At 52.2% G+C, this 26,799-nt stretch overlaps 1 protein-coding gene across 1 annotated transcript in view; it reads right to left on the reverse strand.

The window, feature by feature from the left end:
• Window positions 1–4,323: 4,323 nt before the first annotated feature.
• PEX14 (peroxisomal biogenesis factor 14) overlaps window positions 4,324–26,799 on the reverse strand; it is a 124,234-nt gene continuing 101,758 nt past the window's right edge. Inside the window, exons 5-9 of the mRNA XM_029066065.2 lie at window positions 25,162–25,247; window positions 20,241–20,343; window positions 18,870–18,967; window positions 9,228–9,319; window positions 4,324–5,932 (exon numbers count right to left, since the gene is read on the reverse strand). Of these exons, the coding sequence (XP_028921898.1) occupies window positions 5,479–5,932; window positions 9,228–9,319; window positions 18,870–18,967; window positions 20,241–20,343; window positions 25,162–25,247 (833 nt within the window). The 3' untranslated portion in view covers window positions 4,324–5,478. The remainder of the gene's footprint in view (window positions 5,933–9,227; window positions 9,320–18,869; window positions 18,968–20,240; window positions 20,344–25,161; window positions 25,248–26,799) is intronic.

Raw genomic sequence — 26,799 nt, forward strand, 5'->3', positions numbered from 1 at the left:
CTCTCTTTCCACCACGCAACACCACATCCCAAATGGCAGTTACCCCCAGGTGCCCCCACCTCCCTCCCCGGGGCTAGTTGAAAGGGTGGGGAACCTTGTTCTCAGAGAGATGCTCCTCCGGATCGTGAATATAAACGGCCCCAAGGCCGGCAGAGCGTTTGGGGCTATTCTTCCCTGAAAGACACTTTACAAAAATAAATTGAAATTGAGTTTAATAATCTTCCCCTTTCCAGAAAGGGCCGAAAGCCACTGCCTGACGCTCAGTTCTGCCCCATCCCAAATATTTTTACCTTATTTGGATGAAATGTATTATTTTTCTAATGAAAGGCTTTTTTTCCAAAGGACTGTTTTCCCCCTCCGTCCAGCTACTGCCTTTATTAGGTAGTGCTCGATCCGTTTTGGGGATGGGTTTGCTCTCCCTGAACCACTGCCAGGCACTCGCTCTCCTCCAAAGCAGAATTCAGAGCTCCCAGCACTGGGGTTAAACGCCCCCCCAACTCTCCAAACCCCCAACCCCCCGCACCCCCTTCCTCCCCGGCTGCCCACCCATTCCTGCTTTCCAGGTTCCATTCCCCCCTGGGAGGGCCGGGCCGATGGCCCCCGGGAGGGCACTGGCACTGGCTGGCGGACAGCGAGCAGCTCCTCGGAGCGGTTTCCTGCGGGGCGGGGAGGGAGAATGGGCATCAAGACCTCCGAGAGTTCCCGGCCGAGGGACCCGCGGTCCCCGGCCCTGGTCGCGAACGCCATTCTCGCCGGCCGCCCCGCCCAAAGGGGCTTGGCAGGTGGAGGGGCCAGGTGGTCCCACAGCCACCCCGAACCACATCGCCAGGGGCCAGGGAGCTGAACCCAGCTAGCCAGCCAGCCAGGGGCCCAGAGGGCTAAGGGGAGCTCAGCCCACATGACAGGAGAGGATGGTAGGACATGGGGAAAGAGCACGCTAGAGAGGCTATGGGGCTCTCTCTCCTCCCTGGGCCCCGCAATTATTCCATCCCTGGTCCCGGGACCCCCAAGACCCACCCTGAGGACCGTGCAGCCAGTGGGGGCCGGGGAGGATGGTGGGGAACAGGAAGGAGGCTTGGCTGGACCTGTAATGGTTCCTTCTCCAGGAGAGCACAGCACTCGCTGACAGTTCATAGTGCTCAACAGTGGACTCAGTAAGTCAGTCCCAGGGCACCTGAACCTTGAGGTCAAAAGTCGAGCCTGTGTTCCAACCAGGAACACCGCCGCTCATTCAGCACCGTGCATCCCACATCCACGGGAAGGTTCGGAGCGTGGGCCCGTCACCTCTCCCTCCTCAAGGTCTTCCTCCCTACTCTGAGAAGCCATCTAGTCTCTCCCCACAGCTGGCCAGGGCTGGGACGGTGAGGGAGGGAGGAAACAGGAGGAAACGTGAAGATATCCCAGAGAGACGGATGGCCCTGTTTCTCCAGACCAAGGGGTGGATTTGAGGGCGGAGAACATCACTTTCTGAAGCAGGGGACTGGAGGTATCTTTCTCTCCAAGGATTCGGAAGAAAGGTTCTTAGAGACAAGTTTCCTTTGCAGGAGTCTACCCCTCTCCCCGCATTTCCCCACCTCCCTACAGTCAGACTCTGGACTCTTGGGGTTCAATGGGGTTTTTAATTTATTTTTTAAATGGTACTTGTTAAACACTTACTGGGTGCCAAGCACCGTACTGAGCACCAGGGCAGATAAAAGATAAACAGTTTGGACAGATTTCCTGTCACGCATGAAGCTCACAGTCTATGCAGGAAGGGGTAGAATTTAATCCCCATTTTACAGCTGAGGTATCTGAGGCCCAGAAAAGTGAAGTGACTTGCCCATGGTCATACAGCAAATGAGTGACAGAACCAGAATTAGAACCCAGGTCCTCTGACTCCCAGGCCCGTGCTCCTTCCACAAGACCACAATACTTCTGGCAAATGGTTTGGTTCCATCCTGCACATTCCTCTGTAAAGAAAACTCAACTTGTCTGCTGCGTGACCTTGGACAAGTCACTTAACTTCTCTGGGCCTCAGTTCCCTCATCTGTAAAAGGGGATTAAGACTGGGTGCCCAAGACTGAATCCAACCTGATTATCTTGTATCTACCCCAGTGCTTACTACAGTGCCTGGTACATAGAAAGCACTTAAATTAAAAAAACAACAAAAACTCATGTACATCAGCTTCTTTCCCACTATTTCCACTCATTCATTCATTCATTCATTCATTCATTCATTCGTATCTATTGAGCGCTTACTGTGTGCAGAGCAGCAGTGTGGCTTAGTGGAAAAGACACGGGCTTGGGAGTCAGAGGACGTGGGTTCTAATTCCAGCTCCGCCACTTTGTTGCGTGACCTTGGGCAAGCCACTTCACTTCTCTGTGCCTGTTACCTCATCTGTAAAATGGGGATTAAGACCGTGAGCCCCACATGGGACAACCCGATTACTTTGTATCTACTCCAGTGCTTAGAACAGTGCTTGGCACATAGTAAGCACTTAACAAATACCATAATTATTTTTATTATTCCCCATCTGCCCAGCTACTATGAAGACCAAAACCCCTCCAGAACCCTGGCAGCATGCCACCAAAGTCCCCAGCCGGGGCCCAGGAAAACATTCCAAGATGGCAGAGATCCCACAACAGCAGATACCACCACCTGGAGAGTGAGCTGGGAAGCATTCAGGTCTCCAGGGTTTGGGTGATTGCAGAGAGGGAGCCCTCTGAAGAAGGAAAGACTGAGGAGTTTGCCTTCTCTTTGGCTCTGGGGAGAGGGAGGCAGGGGAGACGAGTGGGGAGGAAGCAGGGGAGGAGGGGGCAGAGAAGAGGGGGAAAGTGAGTGGGGAAGAAGGGAGAAGAGGGAGAAAAGGAGGGGGTGAAAATAAGGGGAGGAGAGAAAAGAAAAAGGGGGGGGAGGGGAGATGGAGGTGGTGGTTAAGCAGTGGTTTTGGGCAAACCTGCTCTGCTCGCCTTCACCGTAGGCCCACTGGGCATAAGTCACTGTGGGAAGCATGCCTACTCTCAGGAGGGGAGCGGGGCTGGGAAACGGGGCATGACCCAGGATCTCCCACCAACAAGCCCCCTTGCAGCCAAGGTGCTAGATGGTCTCAGGGGGCAGGAATTCATCCATCATTCCAGGAACGCCACTAGGTTTCCCTGATTCCCCTTGGGTAAAGGGGAGGGGAGAGGCTTCCTGCAGGATCCGGCCTGCCTGCTGGCCTGTGGTGGAGTGTGTCAGAGAGAGAGACAGAGAGAGAGAGAGAGAGAGAGAGAGAGAGAGAGAGAGGGTGTATGTGTGTGTGCAGGAGTGTGGATGAGGGGCTGCAAATGAAAACCCCTGTTGAGGGAAGTTAGGAAAGGAATATTTTGGGGGAAGAAATGGTGGGACCTCTCCCTCTCCCTTCCCCAAAGCCCAGGGATTGAAGGAGCAAAATATCCTCCCAGCCTTCTAGGAGGCCGGAGAGAAAAGGGGTTCCAAAAACGTCCCAGGTCCCGCTGGGGTGCAGGACCAACTCGCCGAAGAGAAGAAAAGGGCAGGGGAGGGAGCCAGTCCGGGCCAAGGCTCGTAAGTCACGCCAGGAGGGGTACATACCTCAGGAACATATTTTCCACATTTCCTGACGGCTGTTGTCCGAGCACTTTCTATTTTCAAAACCTACTATGTATATAAAACGTAAGCAGACGTTACAATACATTTCATCTCTGCGTTCAATCCCCTTTCCATTTCACAACACTTTCCTGCTTGCCGGGGACGATAACGCTGTCCTGGCCGGGGGGGTGTCTCCCTGCCTCTAACACTCTCAATTTTTCTTGTTTTAGCTAGATGCTCTGTTAACCTTAAAGGGGGCAGGGGGGAGTTAGGGAAAGACACATACACAACACACACACACACACACACACACACACACTCACTCACTCCTGGGGAAAATATTCATCCATTTAAGGAGTGAGAAATCATCACACTCAACATCAGGTCTATATACAGTAATATCGAGTCCCTTTCCTTTTCTCTGATCAGGAAAATGTCACTATTCACCAGACACCAAACAGCCAGAAATCAAGCAAATCCTCACTTTAATGTCTGAAGTCAACCCAGCGCACCCGCTGAAAAAGGAGTAGAGCCCAGGGCAGGTTGGCAGTACCCACCCCCGCGGACCCCTCGAAGCCGGGCTGCCCCCACAGTGCCTCCTGCCGGAGGAAGCCGTGACTGCCCCCTCGCCACCCAAGCGTCCCGACGGTTGCCCTCAAATCCCTCACCCAGGGCTCCGGGCCTCGGACCAGGCATCTCCCTATCGACTTCCTGCCCGGCCCGAGGAGGTCACAGCAATGAGATGGAGCCGCAGCTGGGTGTTAAATAGTGGTAACTCATATTTATTACAATTATATACAATTTTATATTTTGAAATCTATACAGGATCACACCGATGAGCACAGCACAGGTTCTTTGTGAGAAAGACGGACTCGCGTGTTACGGGGATTGCTCTAGCAGCAGGCTCCTCTGCGGAGAGTGAGACTCCCCATCCGACCGGCCGAAAGATGATGGGAGCCCCAAACTCCGGTCTCCTGGGAGGCCTCGGGTGGGGGGGAGAAGGAGGAGGAGGAGGACGAGGACGAGGAGGGAGCAGAAGGGCCACTGGTGTTTGGGACACATCCTGGCTGTGGACGAGCCGCCCCCTAGCAGAGTACTTGGGGGACGTCGTTTACTGCTCGCCTCTCCCTAGCCGAGGGGTGGCCTCGGAGTCTCCCCTGTTGGAAAGTGCCCCCGACGAGGTGACCAGAGGCTCCCGAGGCTATCCAATTCGGGAGGGAGGGGGGTGGGACAAGGGGAAGGGGGCAGCACAGCTTAGAGAAGGAGATTGGGCAGCCCTTCCCTGCAAGGGGGTCGGGGGTGGGGGTGAAGCGTGTTTCAACAGCAGTTCACTCCCACCTGAGGAGCTAGCCGTTGTCATGCACGTTACAACCTGGGCCATGCCTAACCCTGGTCCAAAGCAAGTTGCCACCAGGGGTGAGAGCTGGGGAGATGGTGTTCTTTGGATACCCACAGCCACTTTATGGCCTCTGGAGTAGATCTCAGAGGCCAAGCTGGTCTGGGGATGAGATCGGTGTCGAGACACTTGCAGGAGGGGACACCCGCCGGAGCACCCGAGGGGGTCCAGAGCGGGAGGAGAGGAGCGGGATTCAGGAGCGGCAGTCGGGCTGACACTGGGTGAGGGGAGGGCGTGCGACTCCGTGGCTGGGGCCGACGACGGGTCCGAGGGCCATTCTACAGACCCAGGGGGACAGCCGGCCGGGCCACGTCGGGGGGACGGGCCGGAAGCCACCGAGGCGCCGGGCCTCTGCAGGACCGGTATCTTCACATCAACCCGCGGCGAGCCCTCCTCGGAGAAGGTGCTGGCTTGAGAAAGGGTTTCCCCGCGCTGCGGCCGGGGGGCCCCAGCGCCGGGGAGCGGATGGGCAGGGAGGGCTGCTGGGGCCGGGGGCCAGGAGAGGTGGTCGCCCCTAGTCTATCTCGTTCTCATTGCTGGCCCCCTCGGGTCTCCGGAGCTTCTCCACTTGCTCGTTGATCTGTCCGTCTCCCCCTCGCCGGTCTTCCGTCTGGACGTCCAGGCAGTCTTCCTCGTCCACGTGGCTCACGTCATCGTCCTCGTCCTCCTCGTCCTCCTTGTCCTCCCTCTTCTCCTCCTCACCCTGCACCTCCATCCGGACCTGGCCCTTCACGTCGATCACCACCTCCCCCTCCTCCTCCGGGCCCAGCAGGTGGCAGTTGACCTTTGACCCCTCGGGGCTGTGGTTCTCCTTCACCGGCGAGGAGGAGGCCGACTCGTTGCTGACGGGGGAGATGTCGCTGCTGCTGTTGTGGTTGGCCGTGGTGGGGTTGGAGGGGGAGGGCGCCTTCACGGGGATCTGCCACGAGGGGATCTTGGGGGCGGACGGCGAAGGGGGGAACTGCCTCCTGGAGGGTGGGGAAGGGAGTGGGGAAAAAAAAGAAGAGGGCGTGGAGCCGGTTAGGAGGGGACCGCAGGGAGCCTCATCGAAACCTGCTGGGAAGAGGGTCGGGCCGTGGCTGAGGGAGAGCGCGGGGCATGTGCCGGACTGGAGGGTCCTTCATGGGCCACGCTCACACCATCTCTGCTGACCGTTCGTGGCCCTGCCTCGGCCTCTAGGCCAGGGTGGTGGGGAGGCCACCGGGCACGACTCAGCCCCAGGGTTCAGCACTGGGAGGTAAACCAAGCCCCGCTCTAACCTTCCTGCTTGTTGAACGGCCCGTGATGCAACTGCTTCCTCACTGTCGTGTGCGTACACCCGTGTGTACACACACAAGCAAGGGTTTCCCATCCGGCTAAAACATCCACCGGGGAGATTAATAAGCTGTTAAATAATTATGGTGTTTGTTAAGCGCTCGCTATGTGCCAGGCCCTGTACTAAACACTGAGGTGTACACAAGCAAATCAGGTTGGACACAGTCCCTGCCCCACCGTGGGGCTCATAGAGTCAATCCATATTTTACAGATGAGGTAACCGAGGCACAGAGAAGTGAGGTTACTTGCCCAAGCTCATACAGCAGACAAGTGGCAATGAGGATTAGAACCCATGACCTTCTGACTCCCAGACCTGGGTTCTATCCACTATGCCATGCTACTTCTCATGCCATTTATTGAGTGCTCTGCCCCTCCACCCGCCCCCAGCCTGTTTCTTACTGCCTGATCCCCACCACCTCTCCCCACAGTGCTCCCCATAGTGTTCCTCCACCCTTCCAGCACAAACACTCTCCTTAGCAGGCTGAGAACGGCCTGGCCCAGAGCCGCTGATCTCAGCGTGGACCTTAGCTTCCTGCCGATGCCCATCTTCCAGGGAGAAGAGAGGAAGGAGGGAAAAGAAAGTTTGAGAGGGAGCATTCTCCAAGTGGGAACTTTCACCTCACTGCTGCGAGGCAGGGAGGCTACAAGGCCAAACCCTGTGAGCCGAAGGCAGGCTACAGGAGCTCCAGCTGGGCAAAACGAGGACAGTGTCCAGGGCTGGCTGGGAGCGGGTACTACCTGGCAGGAGGGGGCTATACAAGTGCAAAGTGCTATTTGCTCAGGAGCACTTTGCTAGCCAGAAAAATGATAAACCAGAGGAGCTTCCAAGAGGAAAAAGTGTGCTCTGTCCCTCCCCAGAGAGAGACAAACACACACACACTCATACTGGCTGCCTCTTTCACTCTCTCCTTCCCAAATGCCCTCCCCCTCCCAACTCTGCCCTCTGCTCTGGCAGGCAAACCAGCAGGAAGGGCATTCCCCGAAGAGACCTGAGGAGCCCGGGCTCCTGCTTGGCAACCCGTGTACTAGGCCCGGTCTGCTGGCCGAGCTAATTCAAACAACTCCAACCTCTCCCTGCCTCCCTCCTCCTCCTCCTTCTCTCCCTCTTCCTCTTCCTCCTTCTCCTCCTCCCCTCGGCTGCCCTGGCCTCAGAAGAGCCTCTTCTGCCTCAGCCCCCGTCTCTGTGGAGTGCAAACAAGCTTGTGCCTGCATTATTCACCAGAATCATAAATGCTCTCAAGAAATTCAATTTGTAGAGTTTTCTTGGCTCCAATGTTACCCAACTGCCTGTGCTCTGCTGTTTTTTTAATTTTTATTTTCCAAAAGCACTTATCCCTCGGCTGCATAAAAACAATGAATTTCTCCTAATGACAGCCGCTCCCCGTGCCCGCCCTGGAGTCGCTCTCGCTCTCGGGTCCGTGCTCTGCCATCACTCAGGCAGCGGTCTTCAGAGTCCGATTTGGGGGTGCCGAACCCCAGAGACTAGGGGCGCTTTGGGGGCTGAGGAGAACTACTCTGGGTTGGTGGTGGCCCTCCCCCAAGACTACCCACCCATCCAGACCCAAGGAGAACTGCCTGTGCAGAATGGCCTCCTGGGATCACAAACGGTCCTTCCAACCTCAGGGGCCCCGGGACCATTGGCCCTTCCCGGGCTCGGGGTCTGGCGGCCCCCAAAGCTCCAGCAAAAGATGGGCCTGGGGAAAAGGTGGAACGAGGAGAGCCCCCCATCTGGCTGGCCAGCCACTCACACCCAGGAGAGGCACCTGCCTGGCTGCCTCATTCTCAGGGTGGAGGGAGTTTGGACAACTAAAAAGACTTAGGAGTTTGAGCACGGAGCTTTAGGAGGAAGAGCTTTGGGAGAAAGAGGACAGGAGTTGGTGAGTGCTTAGTATATTGCTCTTCATAGAGTAGGCACTCAATAAATATGACTGAATGAAAATATTATTGAATGAATTATCTGCCTCATCACAGGGTGGGGCGAGACCTCTGTCCTAGACTCCAAAGCCTCGGAATTCTCTCCTCTCCCCAAAGGCTCCAGAAGCCTCGGGATTTCCTTCTCCTGAAAGTTCCCTCTCCACTATGGAATGAGCAGAGTCAGCGGGGCCCAGCTGAAAGGGGAGAAGCCAGAGGTCACTGTGTCCTCTCATCACCACAGCAACTTTGTAGCATCCTCTCTCCTTAGTGCCTTGTGCTCTTTGTCCAGGTTGCCCTTGGCAAGTTCAGGAGAGCAGCCTGTTACTCAGAACTCCCTGCTCTGGCCTCAGGCAAGCTTAGGAATTGACACCACTATGAGAAATTCTTGGGGCTCAGTCTTTTGGGGAGGAATAATAATAATAATGTTGGTATTTGTTAAGCGCTTACTATGTACCGAGCACTGTTCTAAGCGCTTGGGTAGACACAGGGGAATCAGGTTGTCCCAGTATCCGACTGGGTTCTAATCCTGGCTCTGCCACTTGCTTGCTTTGTGATCTTGGGAAAGTCACTTAACTTCTCTGTGATGTAGTTTCCTCATCTGTAAAATGGGGATTCAAAACTCATTCTCCCTGATTAGACTGTGAGTCCCAGTGTGACTGTGAGATACGAGGACTGTGTCCAATCTGATTATCTTGTATCTATCCCAGTGCTTAGAATGGTACTTGACACATAGTAAGCGCTTAAAAAATGCCATCATTAGTATCATCAATATCACCATCATCACCATTACATTAGGAAGGAAAAAGAAAAAAGCAAGAGATGCTTTGGGTCAATGAGAAGGAAGTCAGTGACCAAGGCAGCCTACTCAGGGAGGGGGCAGAAGGGGGAGGCTCATCCAAGGTCATCAGAGGAATCCCCTTCCCCCAGTATCCAGATCACCAGGGATGGCCTCCCTTCTCCCGCCTCCTCCCTCCTTCTCTTCCTCTCTCCCTCCTTGCCTCCCTCCCTCCCTCCATCCATCCATCCCACTTTTACCGGTTTAGGAAAAGTCCTTTCAAGGAATAAATCTCAGACTTCAGCTCATTGATGTTCTGGGATTCCAGGATCCAGTTGGTGGAAGTAGTGGCCTGAAACACAGAATGCAGGAGGCCAGTGAAGAAAAGATCTCAATCCCCTACCCAGTCAGCTCTTCCTCCCTCGCCAAGTTTCTCGGCCTCGTCTCTGAGCCTAGCAAAGGGGCTTCACCTCACAGTGGGCTGGAGGGGCACAGGGACGGTCATAACCACCAAGCTCTTTCACCTAAATCTCTCTCTTTCTCTGACCTGGCCACCTGGGATTCCTCTCTGGGTCAGGGCATATTTCATGCCACCCAACTCAGGGGCCACTAACTCTTCTCACTCTCCCTGGAGCAAGTTTAAAAACGCTCAAATGACCCCCGTAGATGTTGAGCAGAGCAGACTGGAGTTGCGAACCTTTGGACTGACCCTGTGCATGAGCAGAGTCCAGGGTGAGGCGGTACAAGTGTCCATTGAACACCTTGTCCATAATGGGTGTTCGCTTCTGGCCAATCTTGGAAGGCGACTCGGTCCTGGGCTGTTACGGCTCTGGTTGTGATCTCTAGGAGGGTTCCGCAGAGAGTTGAAAGCCATGAGGCCGGCCCCTCTCCTTGGTGATTCTGTCTAAGAATTTAACTCTGTTGACTGAGTCGTCAGACTGTGGCTCTGATGAGCCGTTTCCCTTCATTCCCTCCTTAGGGCAACAGAGGGCAACGGGCCAACTTCTGCCACTTCAAATTTCCTCGGACCTGTTTTAATTCAGCACTTTTTTTGGCTCAGTAACTTCTTCCATTCCCTCCTCATCAACTCTCACACTCACATCCCCCCACTAAGAAAGGCCTCCAACTCCTCCCTACTTTCCTCTCTCCCTCCTTCCTTATTACTTAGCCAACTACTTGGTTGGTCATTCAATGAGTATTTACTGAATGCCTACTGGGTGCAGAACACTCAACCAAGCATTTGGGAAAGCATGATGGTTCACAGACACGATCCAAGCCCTCCAAGAGCTCACAACCTAGCGGGGAGACAGACACTAATAAAATTTAGATAGGAGGAAGAAGAAGTGGATATAAAGATGAGTGAGTGTCTAAGTGAGAGGGTTTGAAAGTTGATATGCACAGAAGTGCTACAGGTGACTGTGAGGGCATAAATGCATGGTTGATGCAGAAGTGCTGAAGTGGTAGTTGGCTCTTCTGGAGAGAGGAAAAATTGACTGGGGAAGACCTCATGGAGGAGATTCGATTTCAGAAGGGTTTTAAGGATGGGGAGAACTGGGGGTCTGGCAGATATAAAGGGGGAAGGAGTTTTAGGCAGGAGGACTGGCTTGAACCAGGGATCTGGCTTGGGAAACGTGAGAGCAAGGCCCAGTGAGAGGGTTAATTTGTGAGGAATGAAAAGCGGGAGCTGTGATGTAGTAGGAAAAGGCAGTGGATAATAGGGGGGACGGAGCTGATTGTGTGCCTTACAGCAAAAGGTCAGGAGTTTGTGCTCGACGTGGAGACCAATGGATGACCACTGAAGATTTTTGAGAACTGAGGAGATGTGTTGCAAAATGGCATTTTACGAAAATGTTCAGGGGACAGCAGGGTGAAGTTTATACTGGAGAGGGGAGAGACTGGAGGAAAGAAGACCAGTGAGGAGGCTACTGCAATTGATGGCCAAGCTGGGGTATGACAAGTGCCTGGACCAGGGAGGTGGCCATTTGGATGGAGAGGGAGGGAAGATCCCGGGAATGCTGGGGAGAGGATTTGGCGACAGACCAAATGTGGGAGTTGAAAGGGAGGGAGTAGTAGAGTCGGGCATAATGACCCAGTTGTGGGCTTCAGAGACGGGGAAGGTGGTGATGCTATCAACTGTGATGGGAAGAGTAGATGGAGGAGAGGATTTTTGGAGGAAATATGAGGAGTTCAGTTTTAGACAGAATGAACTTAAGGTGTTGGTGGGACAGCCACCTAGAGATGTCCTGGAGGCAAAAGAAAATGAGAAATTGAAGTGGAGGTGAGAGGTCAGGACTAGTGAGGTACATTGGGGAGCCATCCTCTTTGGAGACGTATATGTGGTCTATTTTGGTGATAATCAATAATATTTACTGAGTGTTTATATGTGCAATGCACTGTACTAAGCGCTTGGGAGAATACAGTAGAACAGAGTTGGTAACTACCTTCCCTGCCCAAAAGGAGCTTACGATCTAGAGGATTGGTAAATCCAGAGAAGCAAAAATGCCAGTCCGTGAGGGAGATGGGGGTGATGGTCCCCACATCTTTTGGAGCTGGTCTCCCATCTCATTCGTCCAAGGTTTCTGACAAGACCCAAGGGTTTCCAAACAGGGCTGAAAAGGCCTCAGATGGCGGAGTTCCGGCCTCTAAATTTTTTGTGGACTGTCCCCTTCCAGTCCTCATTTCCTTCTAACATCCCCACCCTCTTTTTACCCCCGTGTCCAAAGTGAAAAGTTGACACCTCTGCCTAGGACTGGATGAACTCACCCAGGGAGCGAGAAGAGAAGGGGACGAAGCACTGAGCCTCAGGGGACACCCCCGGTTAGGGGCTGAGAGACGGAGGAAGAGATGGCGAAAGAGATTGGGAAGGAGCAGTCAGAGGGATGAGAAGAGAATCAAGAGAAACCTGTATTGGTAAAAACAGACGTGAAACTGTGTTTCTAGGAGAAGGGAGCGGTCCACGGTGTCTAAGATAGGTGACAGGGTGAGCAAGATTCCGTTGAAGTAGAAAGGCCTTTAATAATAATAATGTTGGTATTTGTTAAGCGCTTTAGATTTGGCAGGGAGGAGGGGGACACGGAGAAGCAGCAGGGCTTAGTGGAAAGACCACGGGCTTGGGAGCAGAGGACATGGGTTCTAATCCGGACTCGGCCACTTGTCTGCCTTGTGACCTTGGGCAAGCCACTTAACTTCTCTGTGCCTCAGTTTCCTCATCTGTAAAATGAGAATTAAGATCGTGAGCCCCACTTGGGGCAATCTAATTAACTTGTATCTACCCCAGCTCTTAGAACAGTGTTTGGTACATTGTTAGCCCTTCCCAAATACCATAATTAATTAATTAAGAGGGAGTGGTCTCAGTTGAGTCAAGATGGCAGAAATAAGAATTTAGAGGGTCGGGAAGGGAGTTGGAGGAGAGGAAGCTGAGGCAGTATATTACTAATATGAGGCAATTTGAAAGGAACAGGAGCAGGAAGATGGGAGATGGAAAGTTCCAAAGGATTTTTTTGTTTGTTTTTGGATGGAGAAATATGAGCAGGTATGAAGGCTGAAGGGAAAGAGCCAGAGGTGGAAATAGAAACTATTCATCTCCATCTCCTCCTCCACCCTCCACTACACCCTTCTCTTTCTCCACCTTCCCAGCTGTTACTTGTTAGGTCTCTCATCCGTTCTCTAAATCAACCCCCCCACACACCCCCTCATCAATTAAAATAACTTGCTCCCATCTCTCCTCCCATCTTCAACACAGGCCTGGGAATCAGCGGACCTGGGTTCCAAATCTGGCTGTCATTTGCCTGCTGTATTTGTGACCTTGCATCAGTCACTTAGCTTCTCTGCCTTAGTTTCTTCATTTGTAAAATGGGGATTCATTACCTGTCCTCCATCCTACTTAGACTGTGAATCCTGTGTAAGGAAGGAACTGTATCTGACTCGATTACCTTGTGGCTACCTCGGTGCTCAGTACAGTGCTCGGCACATAAGTAAGCACTTTACAAATATCGTAATTATTCAACCCTTCATTCTCAGATGGTTCCTTCCCCTCTGCCGTCAAACATGCTCGAACCTCCCCCTTACTAAAAGAGTCTTCTCTGTTTCCCAAAGCCCCTTCCAGCTATTACCCCACCTCTCTCCTCCCTTTCCTTCAAATTACTGGTGGGCTGAAAATCCCCACTGTCTTCATTTCTTCCCACCAACTATCTTCTTGACCCACTATTACAATAAGACTTCACTGAACCCGCACTCAAGTCACAAGTGACTGTTCATTGCCAGTCCACTGGACTCTATTCGATCCTGTTCCCCCTTCAATTGATCAATGGTATTTACTGACCGCCTTGACCTCTGGATGGCCTTTGACACCTCCCGTCTCCTTGAAACACTCTCAGACCTTGGTTTTGTCCACCCAGTGCTTGGCCTGTTTTCTTCCTACCTCACTGACCTCTCCTCCTTGGACTTCCTTCCCTGGCTCTTCTCTCACCTCCCATTTCCTGAGGGTGTACTGCAGGGCTTTCGGGGTCACCTACTCATTCATTCATTCAATCGTATTTACTGAGTGCTTACTGTGTGCAGAGCACTGTACTAAGCACTTGGGAGAGTACAATACAACAATACACAGGCACATTCCCTGCCCGCAGATTCCTTTGGCTCGTCAGTTACTCTCACAGGAATCCATTCGCTTAATGTGGCTTCAATATGGATGAATTCCAAATTTACCTCTCCAACCCCAACTTCTCACCTAAATCTACCATCCGGCATCTCCTCTTGCCTCCAGGACATCTCCATTTGAACATCCCGCTGACTGCCATTAATCAATCAATGGTATTTGGTGAGCACTTACTATGGGCAGAGCACTGTACTAAGCACTTGGGAGAATACAACAGAACTAGCAGGCATGTTCCCTGCCCATAATAAGCTTCCGGTCTAGAGGGGAACAGCACAAACTCAAAATGCCTCCCCCAACATCCAACTCACCCCAAGTTCTACTTTTCCAATCTCCGTCGACCACATCCCCATCCTCCCCATCCCAGAAGCCTACCACAGGCTTGGGGGCATAATTTATTTATATCAATGCCTGTCTTCCCCCTCTAGACTGTAAGCTCACTGAGGTCAGGGAACTGTCTGCCAACTTGGTTGTACTGCACTCTCCCAAGACCTTAGTACAGTGCTCCACACATAGTAAGCCCTCAATAGATACCATCGATCGATTAATTGACTGATCCTCAATTCACTGTTGCTTTTCACCACTCAAGTTAATTTAACTGCTAACTCCTGTAGGATCTTCCTCTACAACATTTCCCCGCTCCACCCCTTCCTCTCGTCACCACAAATAGCAGCCAACTTGATCCAAGCTCTTATCATCTAAGCGTTCATACTACGGAATCAACCTTCTCACTGGTCTCTTTGCTTCCAGCCTCTCCCCGCTCCAATCTAGACAACAGGCTGCTGCGTGGATCATTTTTTTGAAGCATCGCTCGGCCCCCATCTCTCCAATCTGCTGAAATCCCCAATGGGTATCCACCTCCCGCTGAACCAAAGCTGAAGGCAGTGAGTAATCGCCTAGTCTTTTTTAAACACCCGCTGTATATGAAACTTGGGCACGTGCGTGCGTTATCGAACACGGTGAATTCACTTTAATGTGGGGCTTCGCCAAAACGTACCCCCCAACGCCCCCGATGCACTTGCATCTGTATCCTTTAATCAGTTAATCAATCAATGGTATTTACTAAGGATTTACTGTGTGAACAGCAGTGAATTAAGTAGTTGGGAGAGTACAATATAAGAATAGACATATTCCCTGCTCACAATGAGCTTACAGTCTAGAGGGGGAGATCGACATTAAATAAATTAATTACAGATATGTACATAAAATGCTGTGGGGCTGGGGGGGGAGGATGAAAAAAAGAGCAAGTCAGGGTGATGCAGAATGGAGTGGGAGAAGAGGAAAGGGGAGCTTAGTCAGGGAAGGCCTCTTGGAGGAGATGTGCTTTCAAGAAGGCTTTGAAGGGGGGAGAGTAATTGTCCGGCAGATTTGAGGAGGGAGGGTGTTTCAAGCCAGAGGGAGGACGTGGGCTAGGGAGATAGATGAGGTCGAGGTACAGTGAGAAGGTTAGCATTAGAGGAGTGAAGTGTGCGGGCTGGGTTGTAGTACGAGATTAGTTAGGTGAGGTAGAAGGGGCAAGGTGATTGAAGCTTTTGAAGCCAAAGGTGAGGACTTTTTGTCTAATGGCGAGGTGGATGGGCAACCACTGGAGTTTCTTGAGGAGTGGGGAAATACATCCTGAAAGTTTTTGTAGAAAAATGAACTGGATAAGGACTGGGGTGGAGAGAGACAGGAGGCTGGGAGGTCAGCAAGGAGGCTGATACAGTAACTAAGACAGGAGAGGATAAGTGATTGGATTAACATGGTAGCAGTTTGGATGGAGAGGAAAGGGCAGGTTTTAGAGATGTTGTGAAGGTGGAACCGACAGGATTTGGTGAGGGATTGAATGAGAGAGAGGAGTCAAGGATCACGCCAAGGTTATGGGCCTGTGAGACAGGAAGGATGGTGGTGCCGTCTACAGTGATGGGAAAGTCAGGAAAGTGATGGGAAAAACAGTTCCCTGCCCACAATGAGCTTACAGTTAAGCACTTGATATTCAACCCACCCTGAGCCCCACAGCACTTATGTACATATTTGTAATTTATTTGAATGTCTGTCTCCCATTCTAGACTGTAAGCTCCTTGTGGAGAGGAAATGTGCCTCCTAACTCTGTTGCTTTCATTATGTTTTCTCAAGAGTTTGATGCAGTGCCCTGCTCATGGTAAGCTTTGCTGCTGAACTGTACTCTCCAAGTGCTTAGTACAGTGCTCTGCACACAGTAAGCGCTCAAGAAATATGACTGAATAAATGAATGAATCACTCAATAGCTACTGTTGATCGAATGATTGCTCCACATTATGGGAGAACTGGGTGTATGTTATTTATATTGAGCATCTTCACTAGTGGTATTTATTGAGCACCAGCTGAGTGTGAAGCCCCAGACTGAGTGTTTTGGGGAGTAGAACAGAGACACGATACCTGACCACTGCCCTACAGGAGTTTTCAATCTAATGGGTGTTTCTGCTGGATTTACCCTGTTCTTCCTTCACTGTACGTACGTCTTGTTCTCTCTCTCATCACCCCTGTGATGGACTGTGAGCTCCCTGTCGGCCGCGGTCTATGTCTGAATCGACATCCCCCTACCTCTCTCCAGCACCGAGTACCGTGTTGGGCACACTCGAAGTGTGGGCTATAGGCCTTTATTACCACCACTCCTCTCACTAAATACTCTCTAGCAGGGGTGGCTTCAAATGTTCCTTGGACTGGAGGAGACAGGTCTCACTTTCTATTACCAGAGGCCTCTGCACTCAACCCTCCAGCTAGAGGCACAGAGAAAGCTTGGGTAGAAATGGGGAAATAATCATCTCCTTCGCCATCACAACCCTCCTGCGCTCCTTTTGGGTGCTGCCTGCTGACGCGGATGGGGAGGCCAGGTTTGGGAGCTGGTGAATGAGACAGCGTGGTGGGCCTTGGATGCATCTGAATATCATTTGTACATTCCTCCAGAAGGAGCTTTCTGTTTTTCCAAGTTAAAATGGTATTACTGAAGTCCCGAGGGCTGGCCTCTCTTCATTTTTTCCCCCTCTTCCTTTCCCCCCCCCCCCCACCCCGTCTCCCTCTCTTTGACCCATGTCCTTACACCAGCGGGTGCAGCCGTCAGGGGGGCAGAGGCCAGGGACCGGGGGCAGGCTTGGTTCACCCACCAATGGCCTCACGACCAGGTTGGGAGAAGGCCAACCCTGAAGCATCCACTCCCCTGACAACAATGGGTTTGTAATGGGGAACTCGTGATCTCCACACCACTGAAACTCGGCGGCTGCCTCCCTGGCACCTTCCAGTAACTCTGACGGAAAGAGCTGGGCCGCAAAGCGGTGCCAGACACACACACACACACACGCAAACTCATGCAGGCTCTCCCTGGAGATTCACACTCCCGACCATCAGACAGCGAGAATCCAGGAGCCACTGTTCTGGCTCTCCAGGACCTTGAGAGCTCCAGCAGCACATTAACAAGGGAGCAATTTCCACTCACTGGCCTGCAAAGGACTCAGATTTCCAAACGCATATGGTGCCAGATGCCTCGAATTTAGAAATAAAATCTGACATCTGGGGCTTTTTAGCCAGTCTCTTTAAAACACAGTTGTAGAAAACTCACAGCCTTGAGCTTTATGTAGGTTTTTTTAATTACTCAAAGCTCCTCTTTTTAATTTTTTACAGTGCGGCAGTAGGAGCTTGGAAAGCAGATATAAAAACTTACATTACAGCTGAGAAAACCCAGCTTTTACTCTTTGGTTTATGGGGTTACCAAAGTTTTCATACACATGGGGGCTTCAATACCCAAACAGAACGCTCTACATTTCAGCACCAGAGAAAATGAAAAGGGGGATAAAGGAAAATAAAGGGACAGAGAGAAACCCTTAAAGGCTGTTCTAAACCACCAGGCAGGATTCCCGCGCCCTTTCCCTCTTTAAAACGCAACATGTGGTCTTAATCTTAACGCTTAAGACCTGAAAACAGTTTTCCAATTTCCGGAATGGCTTCGGGCCATGGGCAGGCCACGGCTCCAAAGGGTAACAGACGAGAGCGGAGCTGTGACCAGAAATCGGCTTTCACGGTTACTTTACGGTTCGGCCGCGGTGTGATTCCTGCTGCGAGGGGGTGGTGGTGGGGGCGCGGTCCGTGGCTAAAGGTTGGCTGCTGGCCACAAGCCAATGAAGGAAGGAGTCAGTGAAGCCCTCTGTGGGTGGGATGGGGCAAGGATGGGATGGAGGGTGGAGATCCTACCCCGACTCCGTCTGTAACAGAGTGGAACGGCGGTTGGGGTTAGGGAGAACTCCCCACACGATGCCGAGATCCCTCAGATTTCATCGGCCGCCTCAATCCCGGGAGGGAACTGCCGGGTGCTGCGCACGCACATACGTTCCTTGGTGCGGATGAAGAAGCCTGCCTGCATATTCTGGGGCTCCAACTCCCCCGGCTCCGGTGCATGAGGCATCATGAAGGCACGCTCTCGCTCCCTCTCCTACAGTCCGCTTGAGCCCAACCGACGGGAACTTCCGGCGTCGGCTGGCCTATGGGCCCCCATCATGTTAGACTGTGGTCGGACCGGGCCCGCAACTCTGGCTTCCCACACATCTCCAAGCTGACGGGCATGCCGATCCAGGGACCAGGCCCAGGAACCGCCGGGTCACCGCTGGGTGATCTACCCTGACTGGCTGGCGGAGGCCAGACTCCTCTCAGCAGTCAGGCCCTTCTCCAGAACTTCCTTCGCTCCCTCGCCCATTTACCACCATAAAGGGACTGCCCTATATATTCCAACCTTATGGCGCTCCAGCCCGCCAGAGGAGACCTTACGACCCCCGTCCTCTCAGGCTGGGGCTTACTGTCCATTGAGTTGTGGCAAGCACGTGAGGCCCCGGGTGAGACCTTCTGATTCTGGCTCTGTCTTATCCTCCTGCATCGGCCGAAGGGGCTCCCCAAACTGACAGTTTCCCTCCGGCTCCGGGGTTGGGGACGGGGTTAGACTTAACCGTTCGTACTCCCGAGTCCACTTGGGTTATTTCGCTCTTCCTCCATCCCTCCCTCGGAGAGGATAACCCCCTGGAGCCTGGCTGCACGCAGGAAGGTCGCCTGCCCGGGAGCACCTGGGTGACCCTCGGCGTAGGGCAAGCCCGCTCTCCCCGGGCAGAGCAGGAAGCTGGGCTCGGACGGCAAGCGGATGTACCGGCGAGGGTCCCTCGGAGGTGGGGGTGCCGGGCGCGGACCACGGTCGTGCAGCGAGGAGGTCTCGGAAAGGAGCTGGAGGGCCCAGGGAAGGTGATGGAGGAGTTACCTTAGAGGTCGTCAGCTCCTGGGTGAGCTCCTGGATTTTCTGCTGCTGCTGAATCAGCAGTTCCTGGACGGAGGCTAAAGTCGTCTGTAATTGAGTCACTGTAGGGGGAAAAGCATTTGAACTGTTCAACTGATCCACATTCAGATTTCTCATCCTCCCTCTCTCTCCCGCGCGAGCGGACGCGCTCTCCGTCCACAGACCTGCGAGACGCCTCTCGTCCTGCTCTATCTAATTTATCTACAGACGCTCCCTCTCCCTCTCTAATCCATATAATTTATCTGCACTATGGGTAATCTACCTGCACTGCATCTAACCTCCAGTATTTCTAGTTTATCTTTCCATTGTATAGTTGTCTATAGTCAACAGTATATCCGTCTAAAACCTCTCCCTTCTAATTATATCTATTTATGATTTGCTCTGCTCTCCCAACTCCTATAATGTTTGCATCATTCATCTAGCCAGGCCTCACACGTGTCCTTGTGCAGCTTGGAGAGCATTTCTGATTCGAGAGCGCAGGAGCTCGGGCTCCCTTCTGACCCCCCGACAAGCCGGTGGCCCAGAAGAGATCAAAGTCGGGACCACCTGCTTTAAGTTTCGCTCTCCCTCTCTCCTCTCCCGTTCCCCCATGCCCAGAGGGATCCCACAGATGGCCACGGGCGCTCCTTCCCCCGGCGGAGGGCTGGCCTCGAGACCCTCCCGTGGCAACGAACACGTCCCAAATAACTTTGGAGAAACTCCACCGGAGAGCTCTCCGCACGGAACAAACTCCCGGCTTCGGTCGGACGGGGAAGCGCCTCGGTCCGCCATTGTTTGTTAATCCAGCGCTTCCATCCAGTAAACAAGTTCATAAAGGAAAATAACACCCATTGGCGTGACAGGTGCCGGCTAATCTGGGCCATCATCGGGGCACTGGGTAATGAACGCGAACCCCGTGGAGTCAATAACGGAGAGGGTGGCTGGGGTCACGGGAGCCTCAGTAATTACAGACTCTCTTGACCCCTCTTTGGATTCTTAGCGGGAAGGGGGGAAAAAAATCACTGAGAAACCCCCCTCAAAACCTCATAGAAGCAGAAATTAAAAATGAACTTTACAGCCCTTAGAAAGGCTGTCATTTTATTCCCCTTATTAATATTCTGAGGTTGGGAGCCTTTCCGTAAAAACATAATTAATTGAGGCCGCGCCGACAGTAAACAAGCAATTTCAAATTAAACCGAAATGACGGCGGCTTCATTTGCAAATGTGAACAGATTCTCAGAGCAGATAAATGAAGTCACCACATAAAGTGGAGATGGGGGTATGGGGAGGGGTGGGGGGGGGCGACGCATGGAGAAGGGCTTGGAGGGGTGAATTGATGGAGTCATTAATCTTTACCTGTCTGTGTCACGCTGCCACTCATCTGGGAAATATTCGACTCGATCCTCTGAAGTTGTTTCCTATCCTCTTTGCCGCCCATGATGAGCGGGAGCAGGTACTTCTGCAAGGAGCAGGATGGGGATTAGGAATGGGGTTGTGCCTCGGACTGCTTCTACCGAAGCCTCAAGGGTCTCGCAACCTATCTCTCCCTCTGTCTCCTTCAACTCCGTCCCTGGCAAAGGAGTCTTAGGAGCTTTGAGCAAGTAAGCTGTCTATCAACAAGGTTATATTGGTAGAAGCAGCATGGCGTACTGGATGGAGCATGGGACTGGGAGTCGGAAGGTCATGGGTTCTAATCCCGGCTCCGCCATTTGTCTGCTGCGCGACCTTGGGCAAGTCACTTCACTGGGCCTCAGTTACCTCATCTGTAAAATGGGATGAAGGCTGTGAGCCCCACGTGGGACAAGGATTGTGTCCAACCCCATTTGCTTGTATTCACCCAGTGCTTAGTACAGTGCCTGACACAGAGTAAGCGCTTAACAAATACCATAATTATTATTATTACTCTCCCAAACGCTCAATACAGTACTGTGCACACAATAAGCACTCAATAAATTCCACTGACTGACTGGTTGAATGTCTGTAGTTGGGCATTGGAAGATGGAAGAGAGCACCTAGATTGTGAGGACAGTCACTCTCTTTCCTTCCAGTGTGTAGTAGGAGACACTCAAAAGAAGACTCGTCGTAGAGGCTCTCTGCCCCTCAAGCTAGGCCCTGGGGCTCTTCAAATGATCCGCTCGCCTGCAGTGAAACTCAAGAGCTTCCAAGATCGATTGATGGATCGATCCATTAATCAGTCAATGGTATTTATTATGGGCTTACTGTGTGCAAATCAGGGACCCGCTCTAAAACTCTGCACACAAGGAAGCATTCAATAAATACCATGGATTGATGGACTGATTGCAGAGCACTCTACTAAATTCTTGGGAGAGTACAATACAATAGAGTTAGTAGACACAATCCCTGGACACAAGGAGCTTGCAGACTAGATGTGGAGATAGAAACTGAGGCACAAGAATTCCAGTAACATGAAGTACCGGCTGCCAGGGGGAAGATTAAGAGGAAATGGAGATGGGGAAGCTGCAATCGGTGTAAAAAAATCTCTCTTTCTCGCAAATACATTCACGCACTCGCAAACACGCGTGCCTAGCAAAGGAATAGTGGAGGTGGGATATTGGCCAAGAGGGTGAATTAGCAGAAATGCCAGCAGCAGGCAGAGAAGGAATTTGGAGAACACAGACCTTCAGGGAGGTAGGGTCAGAAGTAAAAGCAGTGAGATGAAGCAGCAAATGAAAGGAAAGGGAGAAGTCACCCAGAAATACCCAGCCAATCCATTAGGGCTCTTGGGATCCAAGCCTTCAAAGACTGAACGAAGCTTCTGATTTGAACAGTGCTACTCCAGAGTGAGATCTTTCCACATCAACTTCTAGACTCATGGCATTTGGGTTCCAAAAAGGGAGGAGGAGAAACCCTTCCATTGATATTCTTTATATTGGGTGGGTTTCGTTGAGGCGGGGGTTGGTAGAAGCAGTCACATACACGGGGTTCATGGGAGAGCACACTGCAGGTCCAACTTTCAAGTGGAGATAATGATTTAGCATTTCTTGCAGCACTTTGCAAAATCTAAAGTGCTTTTCGATGGCTTCTATTAGTTATTATCCGCAAGACTGCCAAAACTAATCGAGTGCGACATTTACTTTCCGGTCGAGAACCCAAAAGCTCAAAAGTAGGGAAATTCCAGGATGAGGCCCCAAGCATCCTGCCACCAGCTGGTTCAGGTGACATGCAAAGGACTCTGGGAACTGAGAGTGTGTACGCTTCTCGCAAAGGAAAAAAAACACTAGGGGATCATTCCCTCCCTCCCTTGTTGGCCAAATCCTTGAATACATATTTGCAGTCCCTCCCACATCACCAATTATACCGAAAATGGGAACTTCCAGAAACAGATTTGGAAATTCTCTTGGTTTGGATCCCTTCTCCTATTTGTCTTTTAATTTTTTCTTTTCCCTTTTTTTTTTTTTTTTTTAAGGAAAAGGGGAAACAGAGTGGTGAAGTTCCTGCCTTTCCCACCCATTCCAGTGGGAGTCTTGTTTTCTCTAATTCAGCTTGGTCCCCAGAATGCCAAGTGGGCAGTTGTTTGACTATTAGTTATTATTTATTATATGTGGGGCCTTTATTTGAGAACAATGTTTTAGTAGTTTACTCTTCCCTGTAATTTGATGCAGCTAGTGATTGGCCCGTAGTTTCCCATAGAGAACATCTTTTAGAAGTGGGAGGGTTCTCAGATTTGGAGGACTTTTCTTTTAAAAATTCCAGGGTTTTAGACATGTACAATTCCGACAGCAGCACGGCACCTGCTTCTGTACGCAAACAGGTATATCCTGCCAGTTGTTCAACCAAGGGCCTTTGAAAGGAGCCTGAACCCAGCGTTTCCAACCTAAACAACTGGCTTCAAGTTTACACAAAGGTTTGAAGAAACTTTCTGGGGAGGCGGAAGGGGTAGGTGCTTGTGTCTGCCTTGGCGTGGCTAGCATCTACAGTCCCCAGTAGCCACCAGCTAACCGTGTGACTGAATGATCCACTGGGTATGTGAAACACCAGAGCGGCCCCGCTTGCCAGAGGCTTGACGGGAGGCCCTCAGAGGACCTAAATCTGGAGAGGGGTTCTGGAGCCACTCAGCCCGCCTCCCCTCCCTGCCCCCCAAACCGGAAGGGGGTCCACAAGGCCAGCATAACCGGTGCCCGCCATAGATCCAAGAGAGTTCACCCCTCTCAGAACAATGGCCCTGATTGCCCCAGGATTTCTGTAAATGTGAGGTTGCTTTGAGAACCAATGTGGCGTAGAGAAGCAGCGTGGCTCAGTGGAAAGAGCCCGGGCTTGGGAGTCAGAGGTCATGGGTTCGAATCCCAGCTCTGCCACTTGTCAGCTGTGGGACTGTGGGCAAGTCACTTCACTTCTCTGGGCCTCAGTGACCTCATCTGGAAAATGGGGATTAAAACTGTGAGCCCCACGTGGGACAACCTGATGACCCTGTATCTACCCTGGCGCTTAGAACAGTGCTCTGCACATAGTAAGCACTTAATAAATACCAACATTATTATTAGTGGAAGGAGCAAAGGCCCAGGAGACCGAAGACTCGGGTTCCAATCCTGCCTCTGCCACCGGCTTACGGTGTGGCCTTGGGCAAGTCCCTTCGCTGCTCTGTGCCCCAGTTTCCTTATCTGCAAAATGGGAATTAAATTCCTGTTCTCCCTCCCCGCTGGACTGAGAGTCCCACATGGGACATGGGCTGTGTCTGACCAGATTACGTGGTATATACCCCAGGGTTTAGTACAGTGTTTGGCACATAGTAAGCACTTAACAATGACATAGTTACTCTTCTCAGGGATTTTCTCTGCAAAATCCCTGCGCAGGGGGGAAATCTTTGCGGGGGAACCTCTGAGAAATGACTTTCCATTTCCCAGTCAGCTCCTTAGGTTCGCCACCTCTTCTGGGGGTGGGTGAAGAGCTGGCACAGCTCCCACCCTGCCTGGGGGTGGGTAGAAGGACGGGTCGAAAGCGGCCAATAAGCCTCTGAAGGCGGTGTGCTCTACTGCTCTTTTCAGTAGGCCACTAGGAGCCAGGAGAGCCAGGTCCTAATCGCAGCTCTGCGTCTGACCTGCTGTAATGTCCTAATGACCTTGGTTGGGTAGCCATTTACCCTTTCCAGGCCTCGGCTTCCTCGCTTCTAAGATGGGGGAAAGACCTTTGCTTTTGGAGTCAGAGGTCAAGGGTTCTAATCCCGGCTCCGCCACCTGTCATCTGTGTGACTCTGGGCAAGTCGCTTAATTTCTCGGTGCCTCAGTTACCTCATCTGTAAAATGGGGTTTAAGACTGTGAGCCTCATGTGGGACGACCTGATTACCCTTTATCTACCCCAGTGCTTAGAACAGTGCTGGGCACATAGTAAGCGCTTAATCAATTCCAACATTATTATTATTTCTACCGCATAGATTGCAAGCTCCCAGTTAATCTGTCCCTGGGTCTGATATGGTTAACCTGTACACACTCCAGCACTCAGTTTGGCACACAGCAAGCACTTAATACACTCCATAACCAATAACCTCAGGAAAGCAGCGTAGCCTAGTGGACAGAGCACAGGCCTGAGAGTCGGAAGGATCTGGCTTCTAATCTCAGCTCCGCCACTTGTCCGCTGGGTGACTTCGGGCAAGTCGCTTCACTTCCCTCTGCCTCAATTACCTCCTCTGTAACAGGGGATTAAGACTGTGTGTCCCCTGTGGGACGAGGACTGTGTCCAACCCGATTTGCTTATATCCACCCCGACGCTTAGTACAGTGCCTGGTAGATAGTAAGTGATTAACAAACACCACAATTATCATTAACCTGGTGAAACGGAAAGGTGCTGTCTTCCGCTCGCTCTCCTGGCTTTCTTTCCCGTCTCTCTGGGTGACTCATTCTCTCCTCCCAACCTCTCTGGCCACCTAAGCGCCTCAAAATTCTAAGCACTTTCCCAGGAAGAACCCATTTGGGACTATACAATGGCCACCTGGATGCCCCTTGTCAGGGTGGGGGTGGCTGGGGAGTGGGAGGGATTCAGGGTGGGTACACGATTGTACATCCCTAGGCTAATTTTATGATTAACTGAAGGCTGACTGGGAGTGGGAGGTTAAGGAAAAAACCTGGATTTTCCCCAAACCCAACACGCTCTTTCAGACATTACGACTCCACCGTTTCGGCCGGGGCCACCGTAACGTGCTGTACTCTACTTCCCCTTCCACCGCGGAAGTCCCGGCCTCTGAAGTTGGCCAACTTCACTGTACAGTGCCTCCAAATGGCAGTTAAGAAAGAAGTCAGGGAAGGATTCCGGGGCCTCGCTTACCTTGTACAGCTGGTGGAAGCCAAAGGCAATCCCCGCCATGATGACGGCCAGAGCCCCATAATCTCGCCATCTAGAGCCCGCAGGACCTGGTGGGCAGAAAATAAGGAGAGAGGAGTGAGGAGAACTGGCCCAAGGTCTATTTGGTGACTTCAAGGGATCCTCCCAGAAGTTGACTGGGGGGGTATAAGGACTCTTGCAGTGCCCTGTGCAAGGCAGAAGTCTAATACAGTGGTTTGTGACGACAAATCCCCATCATGTCTCCATCTGTAGCCTTAGCCAAACCCTACAGACCGTAGACTCCTTAGACTGTAAGCTCCTGTTATGTGTCCCCTCCCAAGCCCTTGGTACAGTGCTCTGCACACAGTAAGTGCTTGATAAATACCACTGACTGATTGATTGAAAGGTGTCAAGAGGGAACAGGGAGGATTGGGAGGGCCTTCTTTCGCTACTTGGGCTTCCTGGGTAGTCGGTCCTGTCAAGAATAGGAGGAGAGTGAGGGAGAAGTAATCTCGGTGACAGAGAGGGGTCTCCTCAGCATCTAGGGAAACGATAACTGGTCCATAATGCAGGGGTCAGGGAACAGTTGCTACTGTTCTGTTTGGTCCTCCGAGATGACCATTTTATTAGCAAGAGGCTAAGTGTGCTCAATGGTTTCCAGGCCAAAGTCCAGTCCAAAGCAGTCCAGTTTGACACTTTTCGGGTGGTCTGAAGTCCCCTTATTTTCCTTCCTCCTCTCACCCTCTGCACATGGCTGCTCCCCACCACCTCTCCCCCGCTGCTCCGGCCCTTCCCCTCAGGCTGAATTCAGCTGCTTCCGGGAGCTTGTGGACAGGTTCCTTACATCTCCTGCACGATCTCCCAGAAGCCCAAGGGACAGACCTGACCACAGAGTCCCATGGCCAGCAATGAGAACTGGCCCGGGAGGACCAAATCTAACTCCGTTCTCACCGCCCTCTAGAGCCCCCAGGAAGTGGGGAGAGGAAGGAGATTTGGAAGAGAGAAAGGGAGGTGAAGGAGAGGGAAAGAGCAATGGGATTCCTGACACACATTAAAGGAGCATCAAAACTCAATGGAGCAGAGCAGAGGTGCTAATCTCTCCTCTCCACCGAGGGAGATCGGGAGACACCTGTAGTTTGTCAGCTGTCCCCTTTCACCTCGCACACGATGCCGTAAAGCCCTTGGCGAGCCACTTGCAGGGCCCTGGGTTTTCATTAATAATGAACAGGCAGCAAAATGATCTTTCCTAAAGTTCAGCGGCAGGATGTGGGCAGATACTGAGGAGGGGGTCGCTGGAACATCGCCCTAATGCAGGCAAAGCTGAATCTCTCTCTCTCACACACAACTCACACATATTCACCCCCGCCCCCATCACCCCCACGAAGGAATGCTCAAAGGAGGCATCCCCCTCCTGCTTGGCTTAAGGGGCTTCCGAAGAGGAGATGGCTTCACCCATCGAGGTGACTGGAAATGCCTCTCTCTACCCACTGCGCTCCCTTGCTGCCTGTGGCTTTCAAAATTGAGGTTTCCCAAGGCAGGACCTGCCTGGAGCACGCTCCTGTGAACGGGTGAGGCTGGCTCTCCCCTCCCTACCTTGTGACCATTAAGGCTGGGATACCTCCAAGGGGGGCTTCGGGGGCG

Source organism: Ornithorhynchus anatinus, chromosome 5 (genome assembly GCF_004115215.2).
Source record: "Ornithorhynchus anatinus isolate Pmale09 chromosome 5, mOrnAna1.pri.v4, whole genome shotgun sequence".
In the NCBI taxonomy this organism is placed as follows: Eukaryota; Metazoa; Chordata; class Mammalia; order Monotremata; family Ornithorhynchidae; genus Ornithorhynchus; species Ornithorhynchus anatinus.